At 35.0% G+C, this 17,367-nt stretch overlaps 3 protein-coding genes across 4 annotated transcripts; 1 reads left to right on the top strand and 2 right to left on the bottom strand.

Annotated features, from left to right (window-relative positions):
- Positions 1-688: 688 nt before the first annotated feature.
- LOC103928808 (transcription elongation factor 1 homolog) lies at positions 689-2,850 on the bottom strand. Of its 2 annotated transcripts, none has more exons than XM_048585797.1 (5): positions 2,693-2,850; positions 1,987-2,118; positions 1,598-1,668; positions 1,112-1,133; positions 689-997 (listed from the first exon to the last, which is right to left on the bottom strand). In XM_048585797.1, the coding sequence occupies exons 2-5, from the start codon at positions 2,097-2,099 to the stop codon at positions 937-939; spliced, it is 267 nt and encodes an 88-aa protein (XP_048441754.1). In that variant the 5' UTR covers positions 2,100-2,118; positions 2,693-2,850; the 3' UTR covers positions 689-936. The 2 variants fall into 2 exon arrangements, with proteins under 2 accessions (XP_048441754.1, XP_018498433.2); XM_018642917.2 differs by having other exon boundaries at positions 1,987-2,113; positions 2,693-2,821.
- Positions 2,851-3,208: 358 nt separating this feature from the next.
- LOC103928807 (RNA exonuclease 4) lies at positions 3,209-6,358 on the bottom strand (the record flags this gene model as incomplete). The annotated part of the gene is made up of 8 exons (XM_009337895.3): positions 3,209-3,740; positions 4,497-4,578; positions 4,669-4,733; positions 4,807-4,895; positions 5,084-5,192; positions 5,315-5,396; positions 5,986-6,073; positions 6,169-6,358. Coding segments are annotated over 8 exons (876 nt in total), but the record flags the coding sequence as incomplete, so codon positions are not given.
- A 2,875-nt stretch (positions 6,359-9,233) lies between these two features.
- LOC103928806 (28 kDa heat- and acid-stable phosphoprotein) lies at positions 9,234-14,477 on the top strand. The gene is made up of 8 exons (XM_009337893.3): positions 9,234-9,455; positions 10,759-10,796; positions 12,046-12,114; positions 12,245-12,328; positions 12,408-12,442; positions 13,290-13,375; positions 14,051-14,116; positions 14,254-14,477. Exons 1-8 carry the CDS (start codon positions 9,389-9,391, stop codon positions 14,286-14,288), a joined length of 480 nt encoding a protein of 159 aa, XP_009336168.2. The 5' UTR covers positions 9,234-9,388; the 3' UTR covers positions 14,289-14,477.
- The last annotated feature ends 2,890 nt before the right edge of the window (positions 14,478-17,367 follow it).

Here is a 17,367-nt window from a genome sequence, read left to right as displayed (position 1 = left end):
CAAAATGGGCAAAATCCTTGTTGGTTTTTTATTTTTTGATAACGAAAAATGGAGGAAGCTCGCCGTTCCATCGGTAGAGTACTTCTCTCAACACTAACTGTAAAAATTCGATTCTCAGAATTACTTTCTTTAAAATGCGATAAAGAAAGAAATGGAAGAAAAACGAACTCTTAACAAAACCGTACCATTAACAATTCCGGTAAGTGGTTCTGATGGACTGGTGAACCAAATCGGACCAAACTGAAAATTTTGATTATATTATCGCAACCTCAATAAAAAACCAAACCGGACCAATTATATTCTCAACCCACATATTATATATGGCTAGTTTTTTTGGTAAATCTTATTATTTCAACTTTATTTGGGGCAAGGGTTACTTTCAAACTGAAAATTGTCATTTGCAAATCTTCCCCAAGCAGGTAAGTAGTGCTCGCAATCGATACTATTTCCAGCAAGTATCTATCGTAGCATGTTTACATACGAGGAATGGATATGATTCTCATTTCCGTGGATACTGGCGACAAAAGAATATAAACAAAAATAAATATACCTCAAAAGTCGAAGGTATGCAATTAACGGGGCGGGGAGGGCGGGAGGTTGTTTATCCTTCGAATAATACACAGCCAGGATCCTTATACACAGACAAGTAAATAATCAAAGCATAAAAACAGGTAAATTGGAGAGAACGGAGAGCAACACAATACCTCAGTTATTCCATTATCTTATAACATTCAGATTATGTTACGGTACATGTATTTATATATGCCCACTCAAGAAGAAAAAAAACAGAATGATATCAATATACATCTGCCTACGAGGTTCAAAACTAGTACGTTCACAACCAACGCACAAATAAGGTTCGTCAGTACTTAATTGGATCATGGGCACATACTTTCCAGCACTCTCTTTCCTTTACAATACGACTGAAATTTCCTCCTAAGCACCATCATCATCAACAGTGTTGACCCTCTCGCATTCGTCTATCCATTCACTGTATCTGTAACCAAAAAAAATTATGGTCAAGCATACAGGTAAAGGTAAAGAGAAACTAATTTCAATAAACCTGCTAGCCATAAAATAATTGAAGAAATTCACATCAATTTCTACTTACATGTCTATTGGTTCAGTCAAAGCTGCATAAACAAACCAAAGAAAGATCAGTAATTATGAATACATATGGAAGTGGCGGTCACTGTATGAAAGATCAAAAGAAGTTCTAAACCAAATAATCAGTTAAAATCAGAGTATATTACTTTTTTTCTACAACCTAAAGAAACTTTCTATCTAGTTTACCAATGTGAGGTTGATAGACATTCGAATTAAAATTTCTAATCGAGTTAACCCCAAATTTCCTAATACCGTCCTTTTCTGTCCATATACCATAACAATCCATACCTTGTGATCAAAACATTCACAAGTCTGTTCAGAAACATATTTCCATTTTGAATTATTTACCCAATCCTCCCTACATCTTGTATGCAGTATTAATCGCTACATCCAAGATTTATATGATAATGAATCAATGATATTTCCATCCTGTTATACTAACAATACGCATCAATAGTAAATTAAGATGAGAGTAAAGTATTTGACATACCTGTGACGGTTGTGCTGAAATTCTCTTGGCAAATGGAACAGATAGCCTCGCCAATCAAGTTTTTCATGTCACTGAAACCAAATAACTTACTTTACTTCAACTCAAGACAAAATGAGAGAAAAATACATGTGCAAGTACGCTACCCAATCAGATGCTAGTTCATAAACGAAACACACAAATGGAAAAGGAAATGTAATAGTAACCCATTATCCACAATGACATGCATCAATTTCTCGCATCATATATGAGAGACCACAATTCTCTTACCATAAATGACATAACCACCTTCATCAGAAGTACCATAGTACATACAGGAACCAGCAGAACTCAACGTCCTAAGAAGATATATATACCAAAACTGGAGAGAAAACAGATTAAATGAAACTTACATGCGGCACTCAACACTGCTCCCATGGTTGCAGAAAGGGCAACAGAAAACGGTATCCAGCTTGTCCGTTCGCTTCCTAGCTGCAGGCTTAGCCTTGGCCTTTCTCTTGCCCATTTCTCAACAAATTTCTGTCCTATCATCATAATTACACCAGTTAGTTCGCATAAAGGATACTAACAAAAACATACAGCAACCAGATCACCTGAGCTCCCCACATACATAGATGTTGAATCCCTACTATCATTTCAAGAAACATGATCCAATTAACAATTACACACACTCCGTCGGTGCAAGGGTGTGCCGGGTACGCATAGAGAGGGTTAAACTATTTCCGGTAAAATGTTTACCGGAATGATGCGAAATTTGCAATGCATGACAAGTACACGGACTAGGAGACTGAAAGAAAAGTGCTTGTTGTTAATTTATATCAAGAACGAATTTTTACAGCAGAAAACATGCTACCCAAATCATAAATTTCGCACTACATGAAATAAAAATAGAAAGATTCTAAAGGGGGTGAAGAACCCTAGAAAATTTACAGTGAAAGAAACAAAATTGAAGTTAGAGAAGTGGAAATTAAGAAACGATGAAGGAAGAAAAGACCCCAAATTTTGACAGCAGCTGAGAATTATGTGTGAATTGAATTAAAGAAACCCTAAAATTACGAACCCTAGAACGGATAGAGGAGGGAGAAAGAAACATGGTACCTGGGAGTGAGACGACGCACTGCTGAATCGTATGATTGCTCCACAAAACACGCTATATTTCCTGGGGGGAAAACTAAGGGCTTTCTATTTATAGGCATGTGGCTTTTGCCACGTGAGAAATACTTTTTTTTTTTTTAAAGAGCAAAAGCCAAATATATTTGAAATTAACTTGCATGAAACGAATTTTTCGGCCGCTTAGAGTTTTGGATTGATAATACGTTGTCCTGTATAAATTAGGTTGTTCAATGTTAAAAGCATACCTTGAGTAGGGCATGGGTTGCCAAAACTAGAGTCGGGATGCCCATATTTCTCCAAATCACTGTGCTGGTTTTTTTGGTATGTAGTTGGATTTGCTCCTCAATAATTTTAAGTGCTTCTTAATAACTTTCTCACGTTGCACTACGTGACTGGTTTGGTATACAATCACCGTTGGATCCCGAAAGTTCTACAAAAGTAACAGAACGGAGGCCGTCCGCAAGTATATCTTGCAATCGTTTCCTTTGATGAAGACTTAACTGATCAATGTTCCACTAATAAATCAGTTTAAGGGGTCAAAATTGTGCATACAAGCAATGATTTTACATGTATCCTGTTTGGTATATAGGTTTCACCTTAAGATAACATATAAAAAATAATTCAGCTGACAACAATGAAAGTTTTCCAAGATGGAGAAAAAAGGCGAAGAAACAAATTTTTTGACCAATTGGAAAGTTAACAACCAAGACGTCGTGAGACCAGAGTAGCTCTGTTTGATGAAGGAATTTGTGTCTCGTAATCCATCGATTTTGTTCTTCATTCTGACTACATGGGATCTGTGCCTTGTGAATTGAGCTTAGTTTGCATACCCAGCTTCCTGTTGTAAACACAAAGTCAATAGCTAGGATGCTGGTTCTGCAAGGTCCGTTTCCAAATCATCTCCCTCCGTTCGCTTCCTTTTAGGCTTGCGTTTTTTCTGCTTTTGTTTGAGCTTAATTTGATCTTTAACTATCTTTTCCCATGCTTTTCTGTTTTTCTGATAAAGCACCATCGCAGCACGAGCATCTTCAATCTGAAACAATACCCTGAGTTAGACAAAAGTCTTCCTACATCATTTGCAACGTTCTGAGTTCGTGAGAAGCTGTTATGAAAAATAATATGCAGCAACAAGCAAGAAATGAATAATTAATTTTAAATCTCGGGAAGAAACTGCATCTCTCGCATGAGAAATTAATGAATATAAACCCTGAAATACATCAAGAACGAAGAACAAACTACAACCACTACGGCACCCAAAACATGTAATAATATGATTTCTTTTTTGAAGGAAACTAAATTTTAAAAGGAATATAATTATATATAAGGTAGAAATGAATATCAAAATTTTCAAGGATCATGTATTCATCAACTTTTCCTTGGACCACCCAATGGCTCGTGGCACTAATTGAGATACCTGGCCACAGCACCTTGCGGGAAAATCGAGTTTCATTTGAGATGAAAGTATCTGTCTCCGCTCAAATGGTATGAAAATGCTAACTCATTCTACACAATTGAATTAAAAGAACAATTGGTCAAAACCCAATATGAGCATGTCATCTAAGTTGGGAAGGAAATGTTGGGACAAGAGGTTGGGTTGTATAGCATTGTCCCTTTTGAATTCTGATAAGCCTTGTCACAATTCCATGGAGGTTATAAAATCGATATCCTAACGCTTAAGATGTTGTAAGGATATTCTAATAAGAAAACAAACTTCTGTGTGAACTGTATTACGAAAACGGTCAATAATCATCAAAGTCAATAATCATCAATAAAGAATCAAAATACTAACAGGGCAGTGCTCTCCATTTTGGATCTTCACATCAAGAAACTCTGCTGCAAGATGCCGAAGTGCCCTTCTAGACCCTTCCCCCCTGCTTCACCAACCACAGATATCATGAGGACACCTCATAGTAGTTCAAGACGATCGGCCAATTTTAATTTTTAAAGAAAGAAAAAATTACCTCATAAAAGGTTCATACTCTAATGTATCCCTGATGTCCCCCTTGGGATGACTTAAAAGCAATGCCTGTTTAAGTCAAATTGTCAGATGATAGAATCAGACATTATTCTCTACACCACTGTATTAGAAGGCCAGATACCTTAAGATCATTGCGCAATGCATGGCCCACGAGAATTCTCCCCTTAATCAACTCTGCCACTTTTTTCTGAACAATTCGAAAATCCTTTGCTGTAGATAACAAAGATGCATGAGATGTTCTATAAGAATGATTTTCCATCACTGTAAAAAGGATGCTGACATAAAATAGCCATTTAAGAAGGACGCCAACAATTTAGAATTTCAAACCCGAGTTTTAGTGAAAAACATCTGCATTCAGTATATTAATAATTGCAGCATAAATACAAACAAAAGTCAACCTTTTCTCAAGTCTCGGGGACGAATGCCACTTATTTGAGTACGAAAATCAACAACACGTTCTACTGGGCGAACAAATTCATCATATACAACATTTCCCCATTTATTTACCTGCCATCAATCTGTACATCAGAAATCAGTGATTCTAACAATTTAAAATACCAAGCATAAGATAATATCCAACTACAATATGACAGAAAAAGAGGAGTGAAAGAAAAGGAACAAATAAATACCAGCGTAACGCGTCCAAGGGCGCTTTTGTTTCCTTGACCGACACCAACCATTTCACAATCCATGGCTACTTCATCTGTCAAGCTGTCAAATGGTTCATACCTCGTAAGTTCAGTGCTATGACCACTTAAAGTTAGAGAAACGAAGGGAGCCTCTAGATTTTGCACATAGGAAACCAATATCAAATTTGTGATGTAGTTACTTGCAGTTTCATTCTAGTAAACATGTCTATTTTCCGATGAAAGGATAGAGAGAAACAAAAGATTAAATGTTCCCTAGCATTATCCTAAAATTAAAACCCTTGCGCGGTTGAAAATTTCACAAATAGGATTCCATTCTATGTCAATGAGATTTTGGCATTTCAGATGATAACGAAACTAAAAAGTATAGCTTTCGAGATCTTTCTAAAATTCTAATGGAGATGAACTAGTACAAAATTAAACAGGATGATTGTGAAGACAACCCGAAACAATTCCCCTATTTTCCTAAACAAATAGAAGAAAATTTCACCTCCCAACCAACCCAAAAACCTTAGTTGTCCGCGGAATTCACATTTAAGCAAAACCCAAATAAACACCTAAAAAACAGTTGAAAGTTCTGTTCTTTTATGTTTTCCTGCATTTTCTCAGCAACCAAACACACCTTCAAAGCATAAACACGTTCAAAAAATCACCTGGAATCATCATTAACTGGATCGAGAGGATTGATACGAGATGGAGAATCATCATTCAACTCCACATCCAGTCTCTCTTTCCGCTTCCCTGATAATCAAATTCTCAAAAATTAAAAATCTTTGCTTTTATGCTGTTTTCAGAAAACCCAAGAAAAAGAGAAGTGCTTTTTTTATGTTAGGTACCTAAGATTGTTGTTGTCGTTGAGCCATGACTCTTGAGCTTCTGTTGGAGCTGAGCCCAGTTGGGGTTCAGTTGAAGCTGCTGCTGCTGTTTAGGGTTCTTTTTCATCTTCTTTCTTCTGCCGTTCCTGCTGCCGCTGCCCCAGGAAACACAAATATGCGATGCGCGAAAAAAATTAACGACATCGTATTTTTAGTCGTTTTCTTATATATCTTTCGATTTATGATTTTTTAAGAGTAAAATTTAGAATAAGTCGTTGAACTCTAACCCGAGTTTATAATTCATCTCTGAATTAAAATTTCATTAATTTACATTCCTGAATTTAGCAAAATGTGTGCTATTGGTTCTAGTTGTTAATGTATGTGGAAAAAAATCTGTTCATGTGGTGTGGCACACACATAGGTTTCAATACCTTATTTATCATTGTTGGATAAGTTTAAATTTTAAAATCTGTATAGTGAATATACACAAATAGTGCACAATTTAGTAAGTCATTGCACCTACAGTCTAAGTAATTGGGAGATAATCAATAGATTCCTTTTCGGGAGTAATTCTTCATTCCTAAACGCAGCATACAACTCTTCGTTGTATTGTGCTCTCCAAGTGTGTTTGTTCCTCCCTTCTTCCTTACCATGGCAAGTCTTTGTGAAATAACTCCTATGAGAAGACAAAAGAAGACGTTAAGAGACCCTCCTAGCCCAACCTTAGACACTCTAAGATTCTTTTTCAATCCTGCTCTCATTTTAAGTCAAGAGATAGATAAATAGACACATAAATTAACGGAATTTTAGTTTAGGATGAATTCTAAACTCGGGTGCAAGTTCAAGGACAAATTCTAAATTTTACAATTTTTTTAGTTAAGATATCGTACACAAATCCACATTAAGAGGGGGGGAGGAAAGATTGAACTTTGAAAGCAGTGAGTTGAAAAAGATGGCTCTCACTATTAGGCAATTCACTACTTGGATTTATAATTTTAATTTGCTATGAATTTCTACCCAAACTTTTATTTTAGGACATATTACTTACTTGGTGTGTGGATGAGAATGATTAAGTATGAGACGAAACGAGAAATTAATAGAATTGGATAACCAACTCCTTATGTTAATGAAATACCTTTGCTCTTCAAGTATGTCATATTCTAAACATATGGAACCCACCTACCATTTCATTTTTAGTTGTTAGTAAACACATTAATAAGAATGATACAAACCCAGTCCCACTTTATTCCTTGTAAGTAAACATGCCCTTAGTCAACTACTCAGCATCCCCAATTTCATTCGTTCATGTCTTCCTTCCAACTATGCCCTTGTTGTTGGTGAAAGGTCATATTTACCCTTGAATGTGATAGAACTATGTTCATGTGACAAACACACATCTAGTTTGAACAAAATATAATATTTAGTAATGAGTACGGATATGCTAGAAATTTAGAATTTGAAACCTCATTTGTAACAAAAAAAAAAAAAAAAAAAAAAAGAAACTTTTAAGGGATTATGTGGTTCAAAAACAATGGGACATAAGAAAGGTAAAGATTTCATATCCCAGATACATTCCCTCAATTTATAATTATTCTTGACAATGACATTTACTTTGACTTGCGCCACCCAATTTGCCATAAACATCGAGCAATATGCGTCGGGGAACAAATGCTCATTTTCTACGAATAGCAACAAAGAAAAGGAGAATAACTTCATTAATTTCTTGACAAAATTAAAAGAAGTTGAATTGTTGCGGAAAAGACAAATATTATAAGGATCTATTGGCACCTTTGGAAGCATATGCACACTACATGGACAGAGATGGGGAGTTTGATGATGGATAATTTCAAGAATTATTTTTATCGATTTTACATTTTAAGTATCAAAATGAAGAGTTATATCATTTCAAAGATCATTTTGGATACAAATCCAGAAAATAAAGTCATCTTTCTCCAATGACGAGATTTGGATGTGCTAGAAAAACAAATGGGTGAAAGTTAAAGAGTGGAGAGACAAGTTATGTTTCTATCTATGCTTCTTAGATTCAAAATTTCATCTCCTAAATTATGTAATAGTTTCAAACTTTTATCCTAGTAAATTAAATAAATAGAAAAAAGAAAGGGAGAGGTTAGCCGGTGGTGTTTGCTGCCAAGGGTTGTTTGTCAGGGTTGATGTGACATCCCACATTACCCAGGGGAGTGATCCTTAAATGTATATTCTCATCCCTACCTAGCACGAGGCCTTTTGGGAGCTCACTGGCTTCGAGTTCCGTAGGAACTCCGAAGTTAAGCGAGAAGGGGGCTAGAGCAATCCCATGATGGATGACCCACTGGGAAGTTGCTCGTGAGTTCCCAAAAACAAAACCGTGAGGGAATGGTAAGCCCAAAGCGGACAATATCGTGCTATGGTGGTGGAGCGGGCCCGAGAAGTGATCCGTCCCGGGCCGGGATGTGACAGTTGAGACGGTGGGAAAGACCAAAGGGTTGAATTATTTATTTTTTAGTTTAAGTGTTTTAATTCTCTCTCAAAATTAATAAAAGAAAACTTAAGCGAATTGACATGCAACGCCAAGACGCATCAAGTAATTTAGAATTGTCATCTAAAAAGATGGTCTTTCTAGTAATACCCTAAATATAAATAAGGAAAAACCCAATGGCATTATAGCAAGAGAGGATATGGTGTTGGTGTTGTGGCAACCTACATAACATCATTTTCACCCTAGAAAAAACCACAATATGGTATTTAACTAGCTTTCGATCCAAATTAAGGACAAGCACACAAATCACAAGAACAACATTCTAATATGTAGACAACGGTCGTCGCTATAGTATAAGAGACTGAGCAGAAAAAAAAGTTTAATTAATAGCACGAAATAACGACTATAAAAGCTCTAATTAACACATCAAACAACGAACAAATACAAAAAATGTAAGCAGTTATATGAAGACATAAAAAATCGAAATGCATTGCCACCGACCTCAAGACCAATAAAAAAGAATGGCAAGTTATATTCTCAAATGGTCAATGTATATAATTAATTATGCAGTACATTTTGATGGGTAAAATTTGTGACACACAAACAAGCACACACAGAGACACAGAGACAGAAGGTTTCAAGTGCAAAGATGCAAAACCCAAAAAGCAGCTGCCTCCTGCAGCAGCTATAAATACTCTGACAAACCCTTTTTTAAGTCCCTAGCTTTCTTCTTCTCTCCCTGTCTCTGCAAGTTTAATCGAGAAAATGGGAAGAGGAAAGTTCAAGGGCAAGCCCACCGGCCGCCGCCAGTTCTCCACTCACGAAGAGATGGGTATTAATCATCTCACTCTTTGTCCATCTGTTTCTCCATGTATCTCAAATCTGGTTCAAACAATTTACCGTCGTGATTTTATATGTATATCTATATGTGTATGGGCATATGTATGCACAGGGTCTCAGTTGTTTGCGGTAATTTTTAGATCTAGATTGATTTGTGAACGTTTTAGTTATTTTTAGCGTGGAATTTCGGCTATCAATCTGAAATTTTGTAAATTTTGCAATGGAAGTTTGTATAGTGAAGAAATATTTGTTGTTTTTGGCATGTGGGTTCTATTTTGTATAATTCGGTAGGCATTTCTGATTGTAAATTTTAAAAGCTCGTAATTTTTCGTGAAAGTTTGTTTCTAATTTTGAATAATATCTTGGTCATTCCATGGTTCAGCTCAGGAGTGGTTTATGGGATAACCTCTGTAAGAAAACAAAAACAAAAACAAAAACTTGTTCGAAGTGGTTGCTTCTAGCTTATTGGTAGTGGGTTGGCTTGAAGACTATTTTGTTGATTTCGGCATGCGGGTTCTTTTTGTTTCCACTCGGCTTAATGTTTGGAATCTGGACCAGTAAATTGGATAATCGTTGTAAGAAATAGAACATGATAACTTGTTCAAAGTGGTTGCTTCTAGCTTATTGGTAATGATTTGCCTTGGAATTTGCAATATAAGCTGGAGTATCGCTTGGGTTCGCTTGAAACTTGGGATTGTTAATTGGATAAATGAATCAATGTAACTATGCGTTATTAATTCCTAGTTAGGGTTGGTGCATGAATGATGAATCCCTTTTGAGGTTATCCTGTGAAAACATTCTCAGTCAAATTTCACAACCCACTACTTTTGCTTGAAAACCCCATGAGTTTGTACGGACGTTTTTGAAATTTACACCAAATTAATAATATACGAAGTTTCACTGTTGATTGAGTTATACTATATGTCAGACTAGGAAAGAATGTTTCCCTCAACTATATTAATTCTACTCATGTTTCTCTTGGATGGCTTTATCGGTTTATATGAGAAAAAAAATTAAGATTTTTTTTTTAATCAACAATCAAGGTTTGTTGTTTATGATGTTTTAGTTGTATTACGAGTTTACCAGTTGTTCTCCTGAAGACTGTATGAAGTTAACGATTTGTGAGTTTGTATATTTGGGTGATGTTAACAATATCGGCTTCACTTAAGTCTCAGACATTTTTCTTAATGTCAAATTATATTTATAATTGGTAAAGTTGTTTCAAATGCTTTTGAACTTTCATCTGCTATGTTTGACTCAGCTTGCCTTTGTGTCTATACTTCAAATGATTGCAGTTGCTGGTTCCTCTGCCCGTCCGCGTGGTTTTAAAAGGGTAATAATCTGTCCCTTGTTCCTTTGTATTACACTTTTCCCATATGATTTAATTGAAGACATTGCACTTTTCATGCTGCCGTCATGATTCTCAAATTTAGAGATGAGGGTTTCAATAGGCTTTTATAGTATTTTGTTTGAACATGCATACATACACAGAACAGATGCATGTAAAGTGTATAGGTGCTCATTATGCAGAGTCTGCATTGATGGTTAAACTAATGCACTGAAGACGTGTATATTGACTTAATGAGAACCAAGTTGTTCTGTAACCCAAACTTTTGTGGCTGATAGGAATCTTATGAATCATGGCTGAACCAACCAGAGGCAATGGAACTGCATCTGTTGTGGATGCCTCTAAGCATTACATGTTTCAAAGGATTACCATGTGAAACAAAGTTTTCTTGGCCCTCTAGGGCATGTCTCCTTTTGGAAGTATTGGACTGCTGCATTCCTTTTAAGGACTGCTGTCAACCCATTGACTGAAAACCCATAAGAGATATGTCCCTAATATTAATCTCATATAAATAAGGCCGAATTCTGATTTTGGTTCCTGTAAAGCTCACATCTAGCCATAAAATGCTGAGTTTGTCGAAGAAATTGACAAAATTATTTCATTGTCCTGAAGTTGCAACAATTGGTAAGCTACATGCTTAAATTTGAAAATTTTACCAAAATCATATTCTTCTTTATAAATAAAAAGAATTCTTAATATAAATTGCTGATGGAGTAGCATATTATAGTTTTCCTCCTTTTGGGGTCGAGCTCTAAACAGTCAATAAGTTCTCTTCATTCGCTCCTATTGTAGGCGGGCATTGGGAGTAGGACTTTGAGTCTTTGATCCCATGAAACACACACATTAAACTTAAAGTAAGAATGACATGGTGGGCCATGAATGTAGGAAATTATTAAGTGCTTAGTTTCCAAATATGAGATTACTTTCCAACAATTCATGTAAGAGTATTTTGAAAGAAGCAAATCAGTATACCATGGTTAGATATTAGCTAAAATAACATGGGTATAGATAGTTTCATGTAGTAATTTTGCTTGATTACCATTTTGAGAAAGAGAAGTTTTTTGTGTCATTGATATCATTGTTTGCAATGTATGATTGAGCTATATAGTGGCTCTGTTGATTATAACTTCCTTGCCCCATCTGTTACTATGTCTCCTCTTTCTCTCGCATATGGGTGACTTTAAGTTTTGTGCTATTGCTGGGTATTAAAGGTATATTTCTTTGATATTGTCAGGAAGAAGTCGAAGAGGAGGAAGAAGTAGAGTCTGAAGAGGAATCAAAAGAAGAACAGGAAGAATCCGAAGTCAGTATACTCATTATTTCTATTACATTCTTCTTTATATCGAACTATTCCATTGTTCATTTGGAAGCATCTGTGTTTCTTATTAGTTCCTAACTTGTACCTTACTGCAATTTTGGCTATGTGTTAACAGAAACGGAAAGGCACTCAGGGAATTATTGAAATTGAGAATCCCAATCTAGTAAAACCAAAGAATGTGAAGGCTAAAAATGTTGATGTAAGTTGGTGAAGAGAATTTTTACATATTTGCAGTATTAACTCATTATGGTAATTATTTTCTATTATCTTTGTTGCAGATTGAGAAAACGACTGAACTCTCAAGGCGTGAAAGGTATGCAATGTTCCTCACCTGCTGTACATTGAATATGGAACAAGTTCCGTGCCAAGTATCTGAGCAGTGTCTAAATTGTGAAACAAAATCTTGCTTCCTCATTGATGATTCTTCTATCCCATTTTTCTTCAGTTTTCTTTTCACATATTTATTACTCTTTAATATCAAATATATATGGTTATTAATTCATCTTTCATATGACTGTCAGTTGAGCATGAGGCTTTAATAGTAGCATCTGGTTCTATCTCTAAGCACCAGTAGTATCCTATAGTATCTAGGCTGACCTGGTTTTTTTTTTCTTCTCCAGTTTCTAGCTTTAGTTTTCATGTCACAGGCAAAAGAGACCACCAGAATTTGTTCAGTGTATGAAGCTTTTGATCAAGCCCTTAAAACATTTAACTCATCACTTTGTTTTAAGTGTTCTGAACCATGGGGGAAGTAGAATTTTATACATAATTCGTCAAAAATGAACTTTAGAGGGGTAAATTATAATTTGTTTTGTAGATTATATTCACCAGTCGCACTCTTGGACAAAATAATAGTTTTGTCAAAAGTTATGTTTTGTTGAAAGGATTTAGGAAAATGGTGGAGAATGTGAATTTATTTTTCATTTTAAGAATTGAAATATATTTGTCATGTTATGGCTCATGCTTTGGCATTCTGATTGCCATTTCGTGTGCTTTGGTCATTATTGGTACTGGATGTTATTCTCATAGTTTTGTGCTTCCCAATAGTACTTTGGATGGTTGAACCTCCTGGAGATCACGAAATTATTAGCTGCAGTTTTTGTATTTCCATACAATTGATTTGCGAAAGCTCATGATCAATATTTTCAATTTGGTTGCAGAGAGGAGATAGAGAAGCAAAAGGCTCATGAGCGGTACATGAGGTTGCAGGAACAGGGAAAAACAGAACAAGCAAAAAAGGATTTAGGTAATGTGGGAAATTGACAAAATTCTAGCTTCATTTTGACAGTTGAGTTGAATTATATTAGGCACGCAATGATATGCCAACTGTATATTCTAAATTAGCATACACAAAACACGGGTTAACATATTTTGCTGGAAAAGTCGTATTTTATCTAGTATTTGTATTTCCTTGCTGATATTTCGCTCCACTTATTGGTGAATAGATTGTTCAACTGAGGTGGTGAGGTCTTGTGTTTACCAGTTTTAGAGAGTATTAGAGATTATATGGGATACCACTGTGTGTTGCTAGTCCTCTGAAACTTCTGTTTCTGGAACTTTATAAGGGTTTTGGAATTTTTGTCTATGTTTTCGCTGACTTACAACCTTACAGTGTTTGGTGGTGTTGAGTATCAATCTGATCGTGTAACCCTGCTGGGTTCTAAATGCTTTTGGTTATTATGAGGATGAAGGTCCTTAAATTGCTCCATTTTCCATATTTGCTATCCTTTATGGTTTTCTGGCATCAAGATTCTGGATATAGGGATAATTTCTCAATACGTTTGTTACCCTTGTATTGTGCATGTGTCACTTGACAGTATGGTCTGACCCCCGTATGTCTGTTTGGGCCGGTGGTTTATTTTCCTGTACATCGTCTCTGTTGCCATTCTTTCATTTTTTTAAATTTAAATTGTACTTGCAGAACGCTTAGCCATGATTCGCCAACAAAGGGCTGAGGCCGCTAAGAAGCGAGAGGAGGAAAAGGCTGGTGTGCACCCCTGATTCAACATTATTCTTTTTGTTCCCGTTTGTGATACTCCTCTGCCTTTCATGTCTAATTTGTTTGAAATCTCAAGAATCCTTTTTCTTTTTCTCCTTACTGAAAATGGTCTATGATCTTTTCAGCTAAAGAGCAGAAAAAAGGCGAGGGACGCAAGTGAAATAAAGTTATGGAGATGCCAAGTAATTGAATTGGGCTGCTTTTATCTGTATTATCTGTATCCCATGCGAACTCAAATTACCAAAGTTTCGCTTTCTTATTTCACATTACTAGTGTATTTGTGAAGTGTATGGACTTTGTTCGTATTTATTGGAAACATGGTTTGGGGAAAAGAAAACATTTTTGGTCATCTAAACTTTTGACATCGAAATAATTGCTATACAGGTTTTGGTTGAGGTTGAGTTGAGCACACAGAGTATCCCTTGTGAGTATTTCTTGTTCAACTCACTCTTCACTGTATCTTTTGCCTTGCAGAAATTGTGTCGGTGAGTTGTTCAAAACAAACTTGCTGTTTCCGGTACCGAATGCTCCTTGCAGTTTACAAGTGAGTATTTCGATAGCCCAGTTTTCTTCAATAATCCAGTCTACTGGAAGGGAACGGTCAAGATTGAATTGAGAAAATACTATTTTTGTTTACTTGCCAATCTAATGGATATAAGTCGGATTACCCAGTAGTGCAGTGCACACATCTCTCTCTGGACCCTCCAACCTTTTAACCTAGGTTTCAGTCAATGCCATGGTGGTTCTTTCTAAACAAATGTGAGAACAAAGAATCTATGAGGTTTAGGATACGGGAGCTTGTAAATGATTGAAATGGATAACATAGAAGTCGTGGTCCTAGGTTTTTCAACAGGCATCATATATTTCGATCTTCGATTTTCGGTTATGGTGGGTGAAAGAATCTGGTCCCAAACCACTGTTTAAGCAAATTTCAGGCTGGAGAAGGAAGGAGGAAGATACCTTAATCTCTGATTTGGTTTATTTTGGCGTCAGCTGGGCGGCTGCATGATCCACAATCCTTTCAAAACCATTATATTTATGAATGAATGAATGAATTTCTCGCAAATTATAGAATGCGTTTGTGCTTTGCTCTTGCATAGAAAATTAGAAATTAGAAAGTTGAAAATAAAAAGCAAATGCTTTTGTTTTTTGTTTCTTTGATTGACGGGACGATTTCAAACTTAGAACCTCTTCTAGCATTAAGAAGATATATAGCACCGGATCACATGTTAGTTACTCATATTTTTTTTTTTTTTTTTTTTTTGGGGGGGTTGTATTATAGTTGTCTCCAACTGGCCAAGAGCTTTGATTCGTGCACTTGAGATCCCGTATTTGACTCCCCCTTGTCGATAAATTTTTAGTTGTGACGGGAACATAAATAGTACGATACATGTTTTAATATGAATAGTGGAAAATTTTATTTTTTAAGTTACTAATTTTTTAGCACACATCCCACAATTTGTTTAGTAACATGTGGTGTACCATCCCGTGTACCGGTCACACTGAAAAATCTCTTCCCCTCCCCAATATTGCATCTATAAAAACAAACAAGAAACATGTTATATTTTGTTTTTCATCAGTATAATTAGCCTCAATTGTGTTTAGGAAGGTGTTAGTGAAGATTTTGGTGGAACGTTATACTTTGTTAGGGTCCAACATGGATTGAACAATTATGTTTAATTTAATAATATATATATATAGTATGTATAACGTATTGCAGTTAAAAAAAGTTTTTTTTAGCTAAAATGGTTATTGATATTGATATAACTCTTCATTTCAATCTTTGACAATGAAAATCAATAGAATTGGTCCTAATTTTGTTTACTGTGAATCATTTTGGTTCTTAAAAAAATCTGTCAATATTCTCGTTAAGTGGATGAGTTGGTTTGACACAAATAATCTTAAAAAGGTGATCATGGGGTTGTTCATATGACAATTTAATGAGAATATTTGACAAATTTTTTACGGAGTGACCAAAAAAATTTACAGTTAACAAACTCGAAGACTACGTTCATCAATTTTCATTGTCAATGACTAAAATAAAGAGTTATACCAATCGATTGGACCATTTTGGATAAAAATAATTCTTAAAAAAAATCTCATGAACAGTGTTTATGGGTTTGGACCAAATTTGATGACATGATTATAATAATTAAAAATTGGGGTAGTTAGGCTGCCTAAGAAAGGAAGAGAAAAGAAAAGAGAGGAATTCTAGTGTTCTTTTTGTATGGTTAAACTTAAAGTAGAGGTAATCAAACTCCTGATTAATCATGATTTTTAATTCATTATTTGTCTCTTTCACCATTTAAAGCTAAGATGAATTGGATTAAAAAGAATCTATTTTAAATCTGAAAAGTTTAGGGTAGGTTTGGCATCCTGTTAAAAAAAATTTATTATTTCTCAAAATATTTTTTAAGAATATATCTTAAGAACAATTTTATTTTATTTTATTTTTTATTTTTGAACAAACGATATTATCTACACTAAGGAAGATAAGATGTGCTTAGCCTCACAATGAGCTAGTGATAATATGATTCAAATTTACCATTTAAGAACAATTTATTTTAAGACTTAAAAACTTTTTTGGTATGAGATTCAAAATTATTTTTTAAATTTAACAATAAAAAAATCATTGTACAATGGAATCGGTAACATCAATTGGACATAGAAATCCAAAGAGAGATGGGAAAAAGTGGAGAGAGAGAGAGAGAGAGAATATCGTAGGAAAGACAAAGAGAGCATCGAATGAGAGGAGGATAAAGAGAAAAGAGAGGAGAAAGAAATAGGAGAGGAGTGTCGGAGCAAAGAGAAAGAAATTAAAAAAAAAAATAGAGTGCACATCAAATATTTGGAGAGAATAAAGTATTGTGTATGAGTTTAAAAACTCTAAAAATTCACTTTTGATGTTTGAGCAGGGTTTTTTTTTTTTTTTTTTTTTGTTTTGTTTTGTTTTTTAAATAGTCCTACCAAACAAATATTCAAAGTCTAAAACTTAAAATTTATTTTTGAGTTTAAAAATTTAGATTTAAGTAGAATACCAAACATGCTCTTAGAAATTAATCATATATCTTGGTAGAGTATAATTGGTGGGCTAATGGTGGTTTCATCAAATTATGCAAAGAGTCTAATCATATCTTTATAAAAGGGGTTGATGGTTTAATTTAAAGATGACATGAATAACACGTTTAGTAGGTTTTGGAATCATTTTCATTCTTAAGTTTCTCGTGTTTACTAAAATA

This window comes from the organism of the source record quoted next, unplaced genomic scaffold, assembly GCF_019419815.1.
Source record: "Pyrus x bretschneideri cultivar Hongxiangsu unplaced genomic scaffold, Pyrus_bretschneideri_v1 Contig23, whole genome shotgun sequence".
NCBI lineage: Eukaryota > Viridiplantae > Streptophyta > Magnoliopsida > Rosales > Rosaceae > Pyrus > Pyrus x bretschneideri.
Note: the sequence above shows the minus strand (reverse complement) of the source record. Positions and strands in the feature narration are given on the sequence as shown.